Here is a 17,603-nt window from a genome sequence, read left to right as displayed (position 1 = left end):
CAGGGCAAAGCTTTTTCAATGTTAATGTTAAACACATCTGTAACGATTCAAAATCACGAACAAAAGAGGAACATTAACTAATTGTGTAAAATCAAATATACAATTTTATCATAATTTTTACTTATGCTTTAAGTTAGCTTTGCCATTGAACATGCTTTCTGTAAACAGTTTGCAAATTTTCAAAACAACATGAAACACATACTTTTTTATTGTAAATGGTGACAGAAATAATTCTCCTATAGTAATTTTACAACAGTAGAATGCATTCATCATATTAACATTCAGAAAAACAATATCACAACATATCAGTTAGGTATTTGCATAATTCCCCCCATTCTGTTCTTGACAGGCTATAAATCTCAATAGTCCAGCGTTGATATTATTATGATAAAGGCATAAAGTACTATGAAGTGTAAATCATTTGGTATCTGTTTTGTAACTGAGTTTGAAAACATGAGCTGAAGTAGAAAGTAAATTCTTATTCTTCTATGTTTATAATGATTGTTTTGATTTGTTTTTTAAATATAGCCCAGAACTGATGACAGAGCAATAAGCATTTCAAATCCATAGAACGAACATAAATCGGTAAACAAATATATACCAAGTTCCTTCTTAATAACTATCCAAAAACCTAAATTGGTATGTTATTATGGGAATAATAGGAAACACAATTTGCCCTACTCCTTCCAGAAGACTTTATCTCAAATCACTCTTCCTCAACCAACTTCATTTATTACTAGAGGCCCAGTGCATGAAATTAATGCAAGAGTAAGCCTTCCTTCTCTGGCTGCCGGCACCAGCTTCCCTCTGGCACCCAGGACCCAGGCTTACCTGTGGCTGCCAGCAGGCACCCGGGACCTGGGCTTCCCTTGCAGCTCCGGCTTCGTCTAGAAGGACATCTGGTCTAATTAGCATATTACGCTTTTATTATTATAGACTAGAGGTCCGGTGCACGAAATTCATGCATGGGGAGGGTGTGTGTCCCTCAGCCCAGCCTGCACCCTCTCCAATCTGGGACCCCTCGAGGGATGTACGACTGCCCGATCCCAGTGGATCGGGCCTAAACGGGCAGTCGGACATCCCTCTCATAATCCAGGACTGCTGGCTCCCAACTGCTCACCTGCCTGTCTACCTGATTGCCCATACCCGCTTCTGCCTGACAGCCTGATCACCACCTAACCACTCCCCTGCCAGCCTGATTGACACCTAACTGCTCCCCTGCCGGCCCAATTGCCCCTAACTGTCCTCCCCAGCAGGCCTGGTCACCTCCAATTGCCCTTCCCTGCAGGCCTGGTCCCCCCCAACTGCCCTCCCCTGCAGGCCTGGTCCTCCCCAACTGCCCTCCCCTGCAGGCCTGTTCCCCCCCAAATGCCCTTCCCTACAGGCCTGGTCCCTCCCAACTGCCCTCCCCTGCTGGCCTGATCGCCCACAACTGCCCTCCCCTGCCAGCCATCTTGTGGTGGCCATCTTGTGTCCACATGGGGGCGGACATCTTGTTTGAGGGTGTGATGGTCAATTTGCATATTACCTCTTTATTATATAGGATTGCTCCCACCAGAAATAGGCTGTGAAATACTTAAGCTTTGCTGAGTGTAACGTGCAGCTATACAGCCTTATTTATCCTGAACTCTCAGCCTCTAAGATTTCTCTCCACCTACATCTCTAATCCTGTTTGCCTATCTATTGTAAATGGTCATCTTTCATTTTTATGCCCAAAACATGTCCTACTTGGTAAATCCTTCTTTGACCACTTTTCAATACTGTCAGAATAACTTATGATTTTAATTTACCATCTAAACCAAAGCACTTAAAAGAATAGGAGGGAGTGGTATTATTATGCTGGAACAAGGACCATAAACCAGATTGTCCCAATTGTCCCAATACGGCCATCCCACTTATAGTACCTGTGGCAGAAAGGGGATCTCAATTCTCTCATTTTTTATTGCTCTTGGAAATTGAGCCATTTTACACAATAAGGCATTGTCTCCTCAAAACAAAAAGTGATCAATATTAGTAAGAGAGAAATAGGTGCTCGTCACTGAAGAATACAAAGATTGAGCCAGGGCTCCAGTATGGCTACAAATGGAGTCAGGACTCTATGGAGAGTGAAGAGGGTTGGAAAAGAAAGCAAGAGAACTTGAAGGCAGGCACTTAGGGGAGTCCATCCACATGGGTGGATTCTGCAATGTCACCTTTCCCTGTGGTTCTCAAGCTTTAGTGACCATCACAATCGCCTGGGAGACTGGCTAAAACACGGAGCTGGGCCCTGTCTACACAGATCCAGACTCAGTGGGTTTGGGAGAAAGCCTATCATTTGCATTTTTAACAAGTTCCAAGCTGACATTACTAGTCCAGCGCTCATAATCTTAAAACCTCTTAGGAAAACAACAAAATAAATGCTTTGCACCAGACTCTGGACTCCATGTCTGAGGTTAGCTATCAGTTAGACTGAGCACTTCTGGTTAATTCACTGCAAGTGCCACACCTTTCCCTATATCACAGGCATAATGACCAGGCTGCACACATGCACACAGGTATGAAGAATAAGATATACTCATTAAATACAAAATTACTCTTTCAAATTTTTAAATAAGGTGATTTAAGAGGTCTATCCCTCAAATGCAGAAGAGATTTCTGAGAAATTACTTCTCTTTTACATGCAGTAGACAAATACATTCTTTGTGTTTGATAATAGAGTAGAATTTCAAATAAAGAAACCACAAAAATCTTAAGTAAAATAGATTTTTTCTCATGGGTGTACTGTGCCACCACACTTGACCGTTATTTCTTTGGTGTGTAATTTGTCTTACCCAAGTTAATTATCATAATCTTATTTAACTGTCTCAAATTAAAGGGAGAAAAAAAGAAAAATGAGATGAGAAATTGAAAAAAAAAGAAAAAAAAAGACAGTTGAGTAGGAAAAAACAGAAGAGAATAAAAAAGAGGAAACATTCTCTCCAGGTCCAGATGCAAACAGTATAAGTTTCCCCATCAGAGTTATACCTTTTCTTCCTGGACAATTCTCTAACTGAACCATTTAAATCATTTGGTAAATTTTTACCAATGTTTCAATATGATAATCCTGTGAAGATCAATTCCTCAGTAATTCCTGGATTTAAAATTGATGTCTTAAAGGTAGAAATCCATAAAAATGTAAGCTGGCCTTAAACTACAGGCTCAAACACTGCTTTGTAAAAGTTCTACATATAAGCCCCCTAGATTAGTCGGGATGGGCATTTCTTACTGAAATATGATGAAAAATTTGCCCTTATGTTCAATGCAACTAAATGAAGTGGCTAAAACAATCTATAATAGGTGTCACGATGACAGAATTCTTTTTAGAAAAAAAATCATTCAAATGTCACTTTAAGAAATCTGCAAGGACAAATGAAAATCTTTTATAAGATAACTAGAACAGAACATTCTCACTAAAATAGTTGCCCTTGGGAGACAACATCAGATTATCGAAATGTATCCAGAATGATTTTCCTTCTGCTGATACTACCCTGTCTCAAGCCTTCATCACACTCTGGATTACAGCAATAACCTGCTAATTGATCATACTTCTGCCCTTGATTTTACAGGATATTCTCAACACAGCAGTCAGAATGATCCCGTTAAAATGGAAGATCCAGTCGTTATACAGCTGAGACAGGGAAGGTGCAAATTATTATACAATCTGATATGATCAGCACCGGTTCCTTGCCCCAAATCCCTGCCTCAGTTCTCTGACCTTATCTCCACTGTCTCTTACTAACCTCCTTTTGGTCATATATTCAATCTCCATTGGCCTCCAGTAGTTTATCTGACACACAGGAGGAACACAGACTCCTACTCCTCTTTTCCTGGAATGCTCTTTCCCAAAACACCACAAAGGTTCATTCTCTTATTTCTGGCACACTGTGGTGATTTAATAAATATATGTTCATGACTGGACTGAATTAACCAATCATATCCCTACATGACTACTTGTTTCATCTTCAAAAAGCAAGTCATAATCCATCCAGCATAGGTCAGCAGGCATCTGTTCACATCCTCTCACCTTATAGTGATGTTAGGCAAGGCTGCAGTGAATGGCCACACATGCTGGGTATTGCACAATTTCCAAGGTTGCCATTCACAGTGAAGTCTCTAGGAACTATGGATGGTGCCTCCTTGTTTTGAGCAACCTGGCAGCCTGATTTTACATCTCTGAATTGCCTTGGTATGCAACAAATAATCCAGACATCAATCAGACCTTCTAAGATATCTTAATTCTGGAACAGGTCAAACTATGCAATTGGGCTAAAAAATCTATTATATTTCACTGTACTAGGAATGAATTCAATGCCTGGGAAAAAAAGAAACGTAATATAGCCAATGTAGCTTAATATAGCCAATCCAAGTAATGTATAATGTGCCTAATATACACAAGATATGGGGACACTTGCAGTCAGAGATACAAAGATAAGTGAAACATTTATCCTTGAACAATGCATATTCTGGTAGAGGAAACAGGATGGACAGAGTTTAACCACAAAATGGATATACATTTGAAAATAGAGGTACAAAGTAACACAGGTAAAGTGGGTAAAGACAGATTTTTGTTTGGTTTTATTCAACTTATAAAGTTGAATGTGCATAAAGTAAAGTGCACAGGTGATTTATGACAAAATGGCTATGATCCTATAATCAGTGGCCATATCATGACAAAGAACATCACTGGCATCCAGAAGAAATCGTTGATACCTGGGGACTTTTCAAAGACTCAAATCATTGGAACAGGGAAAAGACCATGGTAGAAATATTGAGGCTGGCTGGCCTTGGTGACAACCAGTGGTAACAAGATGGGTGGGCAAAGTGGAACTGAGGCAAAAATCTTCATGAGTGTTTCTATTAGGGGAGGTGAATAATGCATTCCTGACAAGACAGAGTTGGTGAAAAGCAACAGTCTGGATTTATAGACTAGTGGTCCCAAGGAGATGCTGCTAAAGAAGGCTGGTTACTTGTTAATAGATGCTAATTTTCCCTGGGAGAGCTAAAACTATGGAGGAGAATCTTCTCCTTTGCTTTTCTGAAAACAGACTTGCTGAGCAACTCTCTTGCAGAGCATCTCTTGAATTTCAGGAATGCTCTCACTCTTTAAAACCAATCTCTCTCCCCTTCCATTAGTTTTGTTTTGTGTTTTGTGTTTTTGGCAGCCTGAGTTAAGAAAAGCTGTGGTTTACTGAGACCCAGTGAACTAGGTATGCCAGAGTTACTGGCCAAATACAGAAGTTCACCAGGTGAACAAGAAAAGGACACCCAGGAGATCAATCTAGACCCCTTATTCTGAGGCGGTGAGGCTGGACCTGTCCCTAAATGAACATGAGACCATGAATTTGCCCTGAATTGGACATACATCATGAAAGATGTCTAGGGAAAAGGAGATTAGAGAAACAGCAGTCCAGGGCCCCATGCTCAATTGAAAGGAGGTCAGCAAGGCTTTCATCTCTTCATTGAATTTATTTCTCCCTGGCCCTTTACAAAATGGGTATGATGCCAGAAAACCATTGAGGGATTTATGAAGACTGTCATATGGGGAATGGCAGGGAAAAGAGGGAACTGGGGGGAATTGAAGAGAAGAGGTAAAAGAGAAAGAAGGAATAGGGGATGGGACAAGGAGGGGGAAAGCAACACAGTCCCTTTACAGTTTTAAGTAATATATAGATTCAATAGGGATCATGTGTGATCCAACAAGGAAGAGAATGTCATACTGAGCTGCACACAATCTGAGATTTATCACCTAAGGGGAACACACGAAGGAAAAGACATAACTAGATGAGGGGTAGACCCGAATCAAAGACACAGAGGTGAGCAGCCTCCTTTTGTTTTAGGATACTGTGCATTCTTAGACAAGGAAAGAGAAGAGGTAGGCAGAAGGGCTCACACAGGTGCTGAGGTCACTGAAGAAAGGAGCTTAATCTGAGACTTAATTATGGTGGGCAGCAATGAACACTGAGAGGTGGCCCAATGAGCTTACATCCTCTTCCTGAGGAGAGCTGTTTTCACATAGCGCTCCCAGGCCATCTCCAAGGGCCTTTCGGAGGTGCTGCTTTACAGATGTGTCCACTGAGGCACAGAAGAGTAAACAGCAGGATACACAAACTTTGGAACCAATGCTTTAATCAGAATGCAAACAAGAATCACAAAGTGCATTCATTAGCTAGATCAAAATAGCTAAGACTGGAAAAATAGTATCCCCCTCTCGTCTCTTCCCACTCCATCTCTCTTTCCTCCCCACCTCCTCTCCCTCTATTGCTATATATAATTGTTACTTATAATCCTCCTTCTTCTTGAAAGCAATTACTCTTTTTCTCTCTGGTCTTTAGTCTGTATGCTGATAGGTAAAGATTGTCCTTTATTTTTATTCCTAGGTTTTTATTCTACCTTCTCTTCCTTAATTTCTGCTCCTCATTTATATATCTTATTCAAACATTTTTCTATATGATTCATTCTCCAGGATCGTAGTAGAGTTTCTATTATGATTTTAAATAATAAATGGTCATTGTTACAATGAATGTACTGAGCATCTATTATATGCTAGTTATTTTATAAAATGTAAATGAATCCTCACAATTTGAGGCAGTAGCAATCATCTCCACATTAAGAAACTGAGGAGCAGAAAGGCTAGCAGAAGGCAGAACATGCTCAGGGAGATAATTAGCAGTAGGGCTGGGCATGCCTCATTTCCAAATCTATGATCCACTGTCCAAATCCATTACACTATCTACTCCCTAATCAAAAATTTAATTCAGCTCTTACAATCTTGCTTTTGTGGTTTCTTGAGTCCTATACAAAGACAGATTCAAAAGAATATCGGTGAATTGTTGCTATGGTCTGGATGTCTGTGCCTTCTCTTCCTCCTCCTCCCACTTATGTGCTGAAATCTTAACCCCCAAGCCTATGGTACTTGGAGGTGGGCCTTTGAGAGGGGCTTATGTCATGAGGGTGAAGCCCTGGTGAATGGCATTACTGCCCTTATAGAGGAGACCTCAAAAAGCTCCTTGGCCCTTCAAGGACTTGAGAACAGAGAGACAACAGCTGTAAATGACGAAGCAGGTCTCCCCAGACACTGAACTTGCCAGAGCCATGACCTTGGACTTCCAGTCTCCGGAACTGTGAAAAATAAATGTCTTGTTCATACATAACCCTCTCTATGGTATTTTGTTATAGCAGCCCAAAAGGACTAAGACAAGTATTCAACTGCAACTTCTGAGCAAAGCATGATGTAGTTATAAGTAATTTAAAACCAAGTGGATTCTATCCCCATGTGAAAAATGGAAGCAGAGATGAGACCAGGAAGGAGTAAAAGAAACTGAAATCCATTGCATCCTTCTTAATTGACCACCTTCTCTGTGCGAGGCACAGTGGTCAGTGCTGGAATCCCTGGAGCAAGGCAACTCTGGTTATTCCCAAAACTCTGGTTTTGAGCCACAGGTTCCTCATTTATTTAAACAGCGATAACCTTGCTGTGTCATCAGAAGAACTAAACGAGGCAGCATAAGTAAACGCAGCAGCGTCAGGTCTGGAGCCTTGCCTCCAGTCTTTTTTTAAACTCTCCTCCACATGAGCCTTCCCTTGCTCTGTCCCTGTTAGCCTCTCTCCCTGCCCCGAGGACGGTCCTTCCTTCCTGAGGCCGTAAGTACAGGATTAGGAGAGCCCCAGTCCTCCAAAACCTCAGCATTCTGGGTCTGTCACCAGTGAGGACCCACCAGGCTTATGTCTAGTAAGAGCCACTATCTTTGAAGGATCCAGGCAAACCATTAACATATTATGGGTTTAAGAGTCAGATGAGGTTAAAATCCTTGCTCTGACAACTTACTAGAGCTAGAGTCTTCAATATGTCAAACTCTTGATACCTTAAATCTTGCATCTGTAATATACTGATAACATTATTTCTGCACAGGGTTAGTTACTCAAGTGAGACAACATATACAAAAAAGCACCCAGCACTGGGTCAGAAACATAACAGTGGAACCCCGAGCTTCAATAATAGCACCATTATTAAAAAGTGTAGAGGTGCCCAGCGTACACCAAGCATTTTTCTTTATGCAAATTCTCAGAAATCTGGAGTCAAGGTCATACCATATTACTTGAGTGCATTTAATCATTCTCATATTGGGAAGTATCTTATAATCCTTGTATACTTAATAGTCTTTTTTTCGAAGAGTCATAATAAAACTTGGTGGGTGCTATACTCTGAATGCTCGTGTCCTCCCTAAATCTATGTTTTAAAATCCTAACTCCTAAGGTGATAGTTTTAGAGGCAGGGACTTTTGGAGAGCTCTGCCCCCATAACTGGGACTAGTGCCCTCATGAAATAGGCCACAGAGAGATCCCTCACTCCTTCCACCAGGCAAGTATACAAGAAGCCTGAAACCCAGAAAAGAGCCCGTACTGGACCATGCTGGCACCCTGAACTCAGACCTCCAGCCACCAGGACTGTGACAGATACATTTTTGTTGTTTATAAGCCACCTAGTTCGTGGTATTTTGCTATAGCAGCCCGAAGGAACTATGACAGTGGGTCTTGAATTTAAATTTCTTTGATTTCTAATAAAATTGTATGTTTACTTGTCTTTTAAAACCTGTTATATTTTCTCTTTTAGGAATTATTTGTTCAAATCCCTTGGTCTTTGTATTCTATTTATTTTCCTTGTAGTTTTAGAGTTTCTCATGTCTTAAATACACTGAGGTATTGCTTTTATGGAAATTATTTCCTATCACTTTACTATTTGTTCTTTAGCTATAGTCCTTTTGTAAAAAAACATTGATCCTTTAATTTTCCTTGTAAGCTTAGAGAATCCTTTTCTTGTCCCCCCACCCCCCTTTTTACTCATGTGAAATTTTTTATTTCAAAAGGCTTTGGAAAGTATCTCACATAAAACACACATAGGTATGAACATCAAATAATATTAAATTATTAGACACACTGTAGTAACAGGTAAGAATTAAAATAGTGTGGAATAACATTTAAAAATAGTATCCAATTCTAATTACATTTAAAAATAGTATCCAATTCTAATTATGTATCTGTGAATGGCCTGTGCTATCCTTGGGACACTAAACACTGATATTTTCACAAAATGTTTTGGTCTTAAGCAGTAAATATAATTGTAACCTCAAGTTAATTTTGCAAACACTCACCAAAAATGTATTTTCACTTTTAATCAAGGAAATATCATTATATAGGTCATTATTTAATTTAAATAACTGCTCTTGCAGTTTCAGAAGTGATTAAAAATGAAATGCTATAAACAACCAATCTCAGTTCATCATCTTCTAACTAGTTTTAATTACGAATAATAAAAATAACTACAGGCCTCTCAACAATTCAACCCATATTTCAAGCTTCTTCTTTTCTCTTTTTGTGTGCACTGATGAACAATCCAACATATTTTTAACAATTTCCCTCAGTACTTATTTTAAAAATAAAATTTAATAGTTATAAACCATCCTGGAGAAAAACGGACTAGTACAATATTAACAGAAGATTTTGAACTTAAAAATTGAAAGACCTGGACTCTTCAAGTTTTTCCACAACTACATATATTGGAAATTTCTGATTCACAGGGTTTAGATGATGAAAAAGTTCAGAATCAAGAAAACACCGGGTAAGAAGGTAAAGTGTTTGATAAATGTAGTAAGACATTTTCAGGATGCTAAAACTGATAGTGGAGCCAAATCATAATAATCCAGATAATCATAGTTTTTTAAATTTCTATACTTCTCTGTGGGCCCAAGAGAAAAAATGATATACTATCCTCAGTGTTAGAAATGATTTCATGGTTGCCTGGACCATCCCTCTCCCCTTTGAAAATACTTGAATTTTCTCTAATCCTATATAATAAAAGGGTAATATGCAAATCAACTGAACGGTGAAATGACTGGTCACTATGATGCGCACTGACCACCAGAGGGCAGATGCTCAATGCCGGAGCTGCCCTCTGGTGGTCAGTGCACTCCCATAGGGGGAGCGCTGCTCAGCCATAAGCCAGGCTTGTGGCTGGTGAGCGCAGTGGGGTGGCGGGAACCTCTCCCGCCTCTGCTGCAGGCAGGCGTAAAGAGCGAGGGGTCCTGGACTGCAAGAGGATGCAGGCTGGACTGGACACCCCGCCCCTGCCCGGAGTGCATGAATTTCGTGCACTGGGCCTCTAGTGTCCTTATAAACCCACACTTGAAAAATCTTCAGTGAGCACTCATTTCACAACCTGACAGCTCTCGTAATTTGGATGTTACCCCTTCTATGAAGCCAGAAATGTATTTCTCATAGCTCCTAGTTATGGTCCTAGTTCTGTCCTTGACCTGTTCCCCAGACATAGGCTATGCCTTTTGCCTCTTGCATTTTGTGTCCTTTGATGTTTTCCATTGCACCCTCTCATTTCTATAGGTTTGTCTGGTGAGCTCCTACTCATCACTCCAATATAGCTTACATGCAAGTTGACCGATGTAGTTCTCCTGCACCCCAGCCACCCAGGTCAAGGCATCTTAATTATACTGTGTCTCCTTTAAAAAACTAATTGCAACTGTTATTAAATAATTATTTACACAATTTGTGCCTCTCTCACCAGTGTGCAGTCTCCAATGGAACCTGTCTTGTTCCTTGCCATGTCCCTACATATAATATAGTGCTTGATAAACACTGACTGGAGGAAGAGCTTCAGAACTCCTCACTATATAGCTGAACCCTGAGAAATGAACATCACCCAGAGAGAGTATCAATAATGAAGGAAGTGAAGCTAAAATCTGCCCTCAGCAGCACATGGATAAGAGGTAGATGGGAAACAAAAAAAAAACATACGAGGTCCACATAAAAGAGCACTTCTCAATAAGGTTTATCGCAATCTGCCCACTTTCAATTTTTTATGCCTTTGTCCTCAGTATTTAATAAATTCCCATTTGTATGGGTTTATACATAGTATTGACTCAAGTTGTTTGAATCTACATCAAATTTACTCCTGTGCACATAACGATAACATCTATGATATGTTCTTTCCATGTCTTGACTGTCATTCTTTCGACAGAAGCTTCCTATTGGAACTAGAGGGAAAATCCATGGAAAACCCCTTGAATTACAGGCCCATATGAGATACCAAGATACCAAGTTCTCACCTTTGACATCTATAAACTAAATTCCATAAAGCTTTAGATGATTTGTTTCATATGGACACTGGAATACACTGATGGCACATAAAGACAACGTTATACTATCATTTGAAACCTATTTTCTACACATTCCTTAAAATTTTTGATGAAAGCTAATGAGAGGAGCTTCATAGAGACAGCGCTGGGGCAAGTGTGAGCCAGCCGGGTGACTATGTACTCCCTGAGGAAAAGCAATTAAACACGGGCAAAGGAGATCCTAAGAAGCCGAGAGGCAAAAAAATGTCATCGTATTCTTTCTTTGTGCAAACTTGCCAGGAGGAACACAAGAAGCAGCACCCTGATGCTTCAATGAACTTCTCAGAGTTTTCTAAGAACTGCTCCGAGAGGTGGAAGACCATGTCTGCCAAGGAGAAAGGAAAATCTGAAGACATGGCAAAGGCGGACAAGGCCCAGTTACGAGAGAGAAATGAAAAGTTACATCCCTCCTAAAGGGGAAACCAAAAAGAAATTCAAGGCTCCCAACACACCCAAGAGGCCTCCTTTGGCCTTTTTCTTGTTTTGTTCTGAGTATCACCCCAAAATCAAAGGAGAGCATCGACCTACCCATTGGTGACACTGCAAGAAGCGGGGAGCGATGTGGAATCACACTGCTGCAGATGACAAGCAGCCTTACGAAAAGAAGCCTGCTAAACTGAAGGAGAAATATGAAAAGGATATTGCTGCATGCCGAGCTAAAGCAAAGCCTGATGCGGCTAAAAAGGGAGTTGTCAAGGCAGAAAAAAAGCAAGAGAAAGAAGGAAGAGGAGGAAGAGGAAGAAGATAAAGAGGAGGAAGAGGAAGAAGAAGATGATGATGAATAAGTTGGTTCTAGCAGGGTTTTTTTTCTTGTCTATAAAGCATTTAATCCCCCCGTACATAACTCACTCCTCTTAAAGAAAAAAATTAAAATGTAAGGCGGTGTAAGATTTGTTTTTAAACTGTACAGTGCCTTATTTTATATAATTAACACACGACCGAATGTGTTTTTAGATAGTCTTGTCCTGGAGTATTTTCAATAGCCACGAACCTTGCCTGGTACGTATGGGGGTTTTAAACTGGCATGGAAATTTAAATTCTTGTTGGTGCACAGCACACATTGGTTATATGTCGGATGCCAGTTTTTTCATCTTCAGTTGTCTCTGATGCTGCTATTACAAAGTAATTGTTGTTCCATTAACCGAATAGCACTCTATAATTGCAAAAAAAAGTTGCAGCTGTTTTGTTGACATCCTGAATGCTTCTCAGTAAATACAATTTTTTTTATTAGTATTGTTGTCCTTTTCATAGGTCTGACATTTTTCTTCTTGAGGGGAAGCTAGTCTTGCTTTTGCCCATTTTGGATCATATGTTTATTACAGCGTTTATCTTTTCATATATCTAGCTGATAAAAAGCATTTGTCGACACACCCTGTGTACTCGTGATGAGGGCAATGAGAATTGAATTGAGGCTGTTTTCATCCATAACAAACTCAAAATTCTGGTCGGTTGATAATTTTCACATAGCCCCGTTACATTTACAGAGTGCAAAGTAACCACTCTACTCACAGCATGGGATTATTAGAAGCAAGCATTTGGAAGTCTGTCCTTGAAGGACTAATAGGAAAGCTTGTATTAATCTTTACATGAGCACTTGACTTTTTTTTTAAACTCCCATTATCATGTAATGGCAGTTATGTTTGCAGTTCCCACATTAAAGAAGGCCTGAGAATGTATCCCCAAAAGCGTGAGCTTAAAATACATGACTGCTGAATGAAGTTTTTTGGTGGACAGTAGTCCTGGCAAAGGCTCTGAAAAAAAAAAAGTGCTAACTGTAAATGACTTCTATTTATCTAAATATGGATTGCTTAGGAAACTTGAGACTCCATTAAAGGTATTTGTAATTACTTAGGCCAACTTTTAAAATTGTATGCCACATTTAAGATCAGGTATATTTTCCAAATTAGTTTGCTCCTTTATAAATCAAATAGACATGAGGGAAGAAGACACTTAAACTTTGTATCACAGATTGAATTGTCCAATTTATTGAATTTGATTTTTGTAAGACTCAAAACTCATTAGGGTCATATGGTTATCCGCTTAGATATTTAGGAAACAATTTGGCAATTTTGTGTTTTTTGACATTATCATTCTCTTACGGTGCCAGTGTTTTAAAATAGCGTTCTTTTAATTTTACATGCTTTTGTGATGGAGTGCTGTTTTGTTACATAATTTTGACTTGGATATTTTCATTTGCATTTGTTTATGTAATTTCAGGAGGAATACTCAACATCTGAGTCCTGGATGATACTAATAAACTAATAATTGCAGAGGTTAAAAAAAAAGATAAACTAATGAGAAATTGAGTATATAGTAGAAACAACATGAAATCTGAGACTGGGAGAACATTTTGGAAGCCCACATCCACTTTTTCACTTTACAAATGAGGAAATCTGAATCCCTGAGACTATAGGTAGCAGGTACCAGGCCTTTAACCAATTTATTGAGTCCATTTTATAGACGGGCCTAGCTTTCTTTCTCACAAGCAACCTAGAGACTAAAAGGCAATCTGCAATGCAATCCCTCCTGTGGATGCAAAATACAAGTAATTGACAGTGCTTTGAAATACTGCCTTCTAATTGCCACTGCAGCCAGTTTAAATTCCTAAAATTCTCCCTGTCCAGTCCCAACTGGATGCTATTTTGCAAGTCAATTGTATCATTGATAAACAAATAAAAAACACATAAAATCACCCAGGATAGTGAATTTCTAATAGAACAAAACTCACCTACTCTGCTTTTTCACAGGCAGGTGACAAAGCATTTTGAAAAGATTCAGAACAACATGCATATTTCATTTAAACATTTATTTTTAAGCTGAAGATGTATTGTTATTCATTCACTCTAGGGGTATAAATATTCCAAGAATATCTACAAATAGTAACTGATATGAGAATCATAGTATGCATCTTCTTGGACAAGAATTAATAAAAATTCTAATGAAATAAATTTTCAGTCAATTTTGGAACATATATCCAATTCTAAAATAGAGAGTACTCCTGAATTCAACTGACAACTATTGCAGCACATTTCCATTGGCACAAAATGGAAAACAAGTCCCCTTTATTTTTAATTATCTTATAATTTTCTGAAGAAGGTAAGTATTTATATTCCCACAACCACTCCCTAGTCCAAGCCACCATCATTTCTTGCCTAAAGCCCCAACAGAGCTCCCTTTGCTCTACTCTGACCTTTCTCTAATCCTGTCCTGCTCTTAGAATAATAAAGTACAAACTCCTTAGTTTGGTCTACAGAGCCCGTGCACTCTACCTCTGCCTCCTCTACAGTTTCCTCTCCTCCATTTTCCCTTCCTGTTCAATCTACTCCTACTCACATTAGCCGTCTTTCTCTGCTGTGAAAGTAAATTTGGTCTTGTCTCTAACCTTTGAACTTACTGTATCTTCTGTCTGAAAACTTTTACCTCATTCTTCAAATAACTGACTTAAGCTTACAGATTTCAAATATAATCTCTTCAAAGATGCTTTACCTGAGTAGTTGGTTTCAACAAGTATCCGACTTCTCACCTCATCACCTTCTAAAAATGACAATATGCTGTTTATTTCCTACATCACCCTATTCACTTTCTAAAAACAGAAAAATGCCTTGCATCTATTAGATATATCTTATACATGTTAGCATTAATAAAAAACCTTTCTTAAGACTTTTAAGCTGTCATGACTTATATGACTTTGACATTCTAAAACTGAACAAAGGGGCCAACTAATAAAAAATATCTATCTACTTACACACCCATTTGTCTATCTACCAATGTTGCGAAAAGAAACGGAACATTTAGCAGAAAAAGCAATAACGGTTATAAAAGAACCCAAAATTCAGTTACCCACAACTAACTTAGACATGTCAACTTCATTTTCCTAGACTTCGATTTGTATATCAAACAGGTTATGTTAGATAATTTTAAAATAAATTTCCAGTTCTAAATTTTAGTCATTTGAAGTACATATCCCTAAATTAAAAAATCATTAATATTCCATTAAATGTGCATCTGTAATAACTTGAGCACAGGGAAATAGACATTTCAGTCACTCGGTTATGGGCTTTCTATCCATTTGTAGGTTATTTGTGCTGTAATTTTTCCTTTTGATGTCTCATCCTGAGTGTCTTCCATTTCCTCCCCGAGAGTGGGGGAAAGAATATTATAAAATTATACTGAATTATGTAGTCATTTCTCCCTTAGGAAATAAATGTACTTCTGATAATGTATGTATGCAAAAATTTTTAAATAATCCAGGGGTACTAAGAAGAATCAGTTTTTAACACATGTATTTGCTAAACATGTGTTACCACTGTTTTCCAAATAACATGCAATAATAAATTTGTTGCTCTTTCTGTTAAAACTAAATCCAGCCCAGATGGTGTGGCTAAGTGGTTGAGCACTGACCCATGAACCAGGAGGTCACTAGGTCAATTCCCGTTCAGGGCACATGCCTGGGATGCAGGCTTGATTCCCAGTAGGGGGCATGCAAGAGGCAGCCAATCGGTGATTCTCTCTCATCATTAACGTTTCTATCTCTCTCTTCCTCTCTTTCTAAAATAAAAAAAAAACATATAAAAAATTAAAATAAATCCAAAAATTTCTCATGGGAGAATTACTCCCTACTACCACACTGAAAAAAAAATCAGAAGTATGATATAATATAAAAGTAATAATAATAATAATACATACAAAGATAGAAGTGGGTAAAGACAGACCAGCCAGAATAAAGGGAGACTAAGGGGACTAACTCTTCAATATAATAGTGATTTTTTCCATTTCAATTCAAAGGAAGCAATGATAACGTTTAAAGGATTGGTTGTGAAAAATCTAAAGCATGTGATAAAATTAAGGGAAACAAACTTAGAAGATGCTGTAAGTAGAATTAGTTTGAGGCAAAAGGAAATGCTGGCAGCAAGATAAGGAAAAAACAACAAGCCTATTTCATAAGATGCAATGACAGGAGGTCCTGCAGCACTCAGAGAGAATAATCATGGGACTACTCTAATGCTCAGTAGGGGTACCCACAACAGTATCCACAAGAAAATCCTAACTTAAAATACTTCATATAAGAAAACTTGTAATAATAAGTTCTGTAGCAAACTTGAATTAGTTGACTGCTATCTTAACCTGACAATAAAATTGCACTGTGAAACAAAAGCAGAAGTGGTTAGGCAATAAATTGTGTGAAATTACATGCTGTGTTATGCTGGAAAGATAAAGCATCACAAACCTATAAACATATCCATACAATGTAAATAAACAAATGGACTTGTGGTTGGTTCAGGGCATCCTCCATCTGACTATTTCCATGCTCCACACTCATACCCTGTCACTGATTTATTGTTACTCACTGGAAAATGCAAAAACAAATTAAATATTGTATGAACATATTAGCTTTAATTTCTTAAGATTTAATTTTCATCCATCTTTAAGTTTACTACTTGATAATAACTAACACACAGCAAAGCCAATAGTGGCCAAAAAAACTTTTTTTTCTTTTCCTCAAGGGATCAGCAAAAGGAAATGTTTTGTGGCTCACCGAAAGCCATTCCAACTGCAAATCTGGTAGAAATAAGCACATCTTTCACAACACCAAACAAGCTATATTACTTTGCCTCGCTTAACACATGACTCACTACTAATGATAGAGTGGATGTGACAGAGTTGTTACATAAGTTCACTCTGGTATGATCCAGGCCCAGGCTAAACGGAATGAGAGAGCCATCCTTTACACTGTGCACAGCTGATCCTTGACCTCAATCGCAGGCATGTAGAGGCTGGTGTGCATCCATATCTTCCAAGACTTTGAGGCCAAAATGTAAACCTCTGAAACTTCAAAATGACACATTCCATAAAAAATGCATTATCATTTACAATGAAAAGAGAGCTAGTAGTTGGATTATATACGATACATCAGGCCAGGAGAGAGATGTTTTCCCAATGAGATTTCATTTAAACTCCACAGTGATGTTGAATGAAACAACTGTGAAAACGCCTTCCCTACAGAAGTCCTATGAAAATGACTAAAGGAAAACATAGTGGATAGCCCTCTTTAAGATGCCCGTTTTGAGTGAGAAGGGAAGACTATGGAATGAGGCTAACTCTGCAAGAACAAAGTCAATGTCCTCCCAAAATGTTCTTTACTAGCAAAACCTAAATCTCATACCAACATTAATAGGAAATGTGGGGGACATGGAAAAAACTCTCGACCACTCACCATAATGCATGTAACAGTTTCCTTTGGTGGGATCCAGCTCAATAGCCTTCAAGAAGAACTTTTCAGCCTCACTCTTACGACCCTTGAAAAACAGAGAAAATGGATGATTCAGCAGCGGATCATGAGGGATTCTTCTCCTCCTGGGCCCCATGAAGTGGACTGATGTCTCTACTTGATAATCATCATAA

At 38.7% G+C, this 17,603-nt stretch overlaps 1 protein-coding gene and 1 pseudogene across 3 annotated transcripts in view; one reads left to right on the top strand and one right to left on the bottom strand.

The window, feature by feature from the left end:
* The window catches only part of TMTC2 (transmembrane and tetratricopeptide repeat containing 2), a 391,387-nt gene that overhangs the window by 66,249 nt on the left and 307,535 nt on the right, over window positions 1-17,603 (bottom strand). For all 3 annotated transcript variants that reach the window (XM_006083982.3, XM_023749765.1, XM_023749767.1), the window contains one exon: window positions 17,416-17,497. In XM_006083982.3, the coding sequence (XP_006084044.1) occupies window positions 17,416-17,497 (82 nt within the window). The remainder of the gene's footprint in view (window positions 1-17,415; window positions 17,498-17,603) is intronic.
* Window positions 4,686-11,986, top strand: LOC102429050 (annotated as a pseudogene).

Source organism: Myotis lucifugus, unplaced genomic scaffold, assembly GCF_000147115.1.
Source record: "Myotis lucifugus unplaced genomic scaffold, Myoluc2.0 scaffold_9, whole genome shotgun sequence".
Lineage (NCBI taxonomy): Eukaryota > Metazoa > Chordata > Mammalia > Chiroptera > Vespertilionidae > Myotis > Myotis lucifugus.
This window is presented reverse-complemented; position numbering and strand designations above follow the sequence as displayed.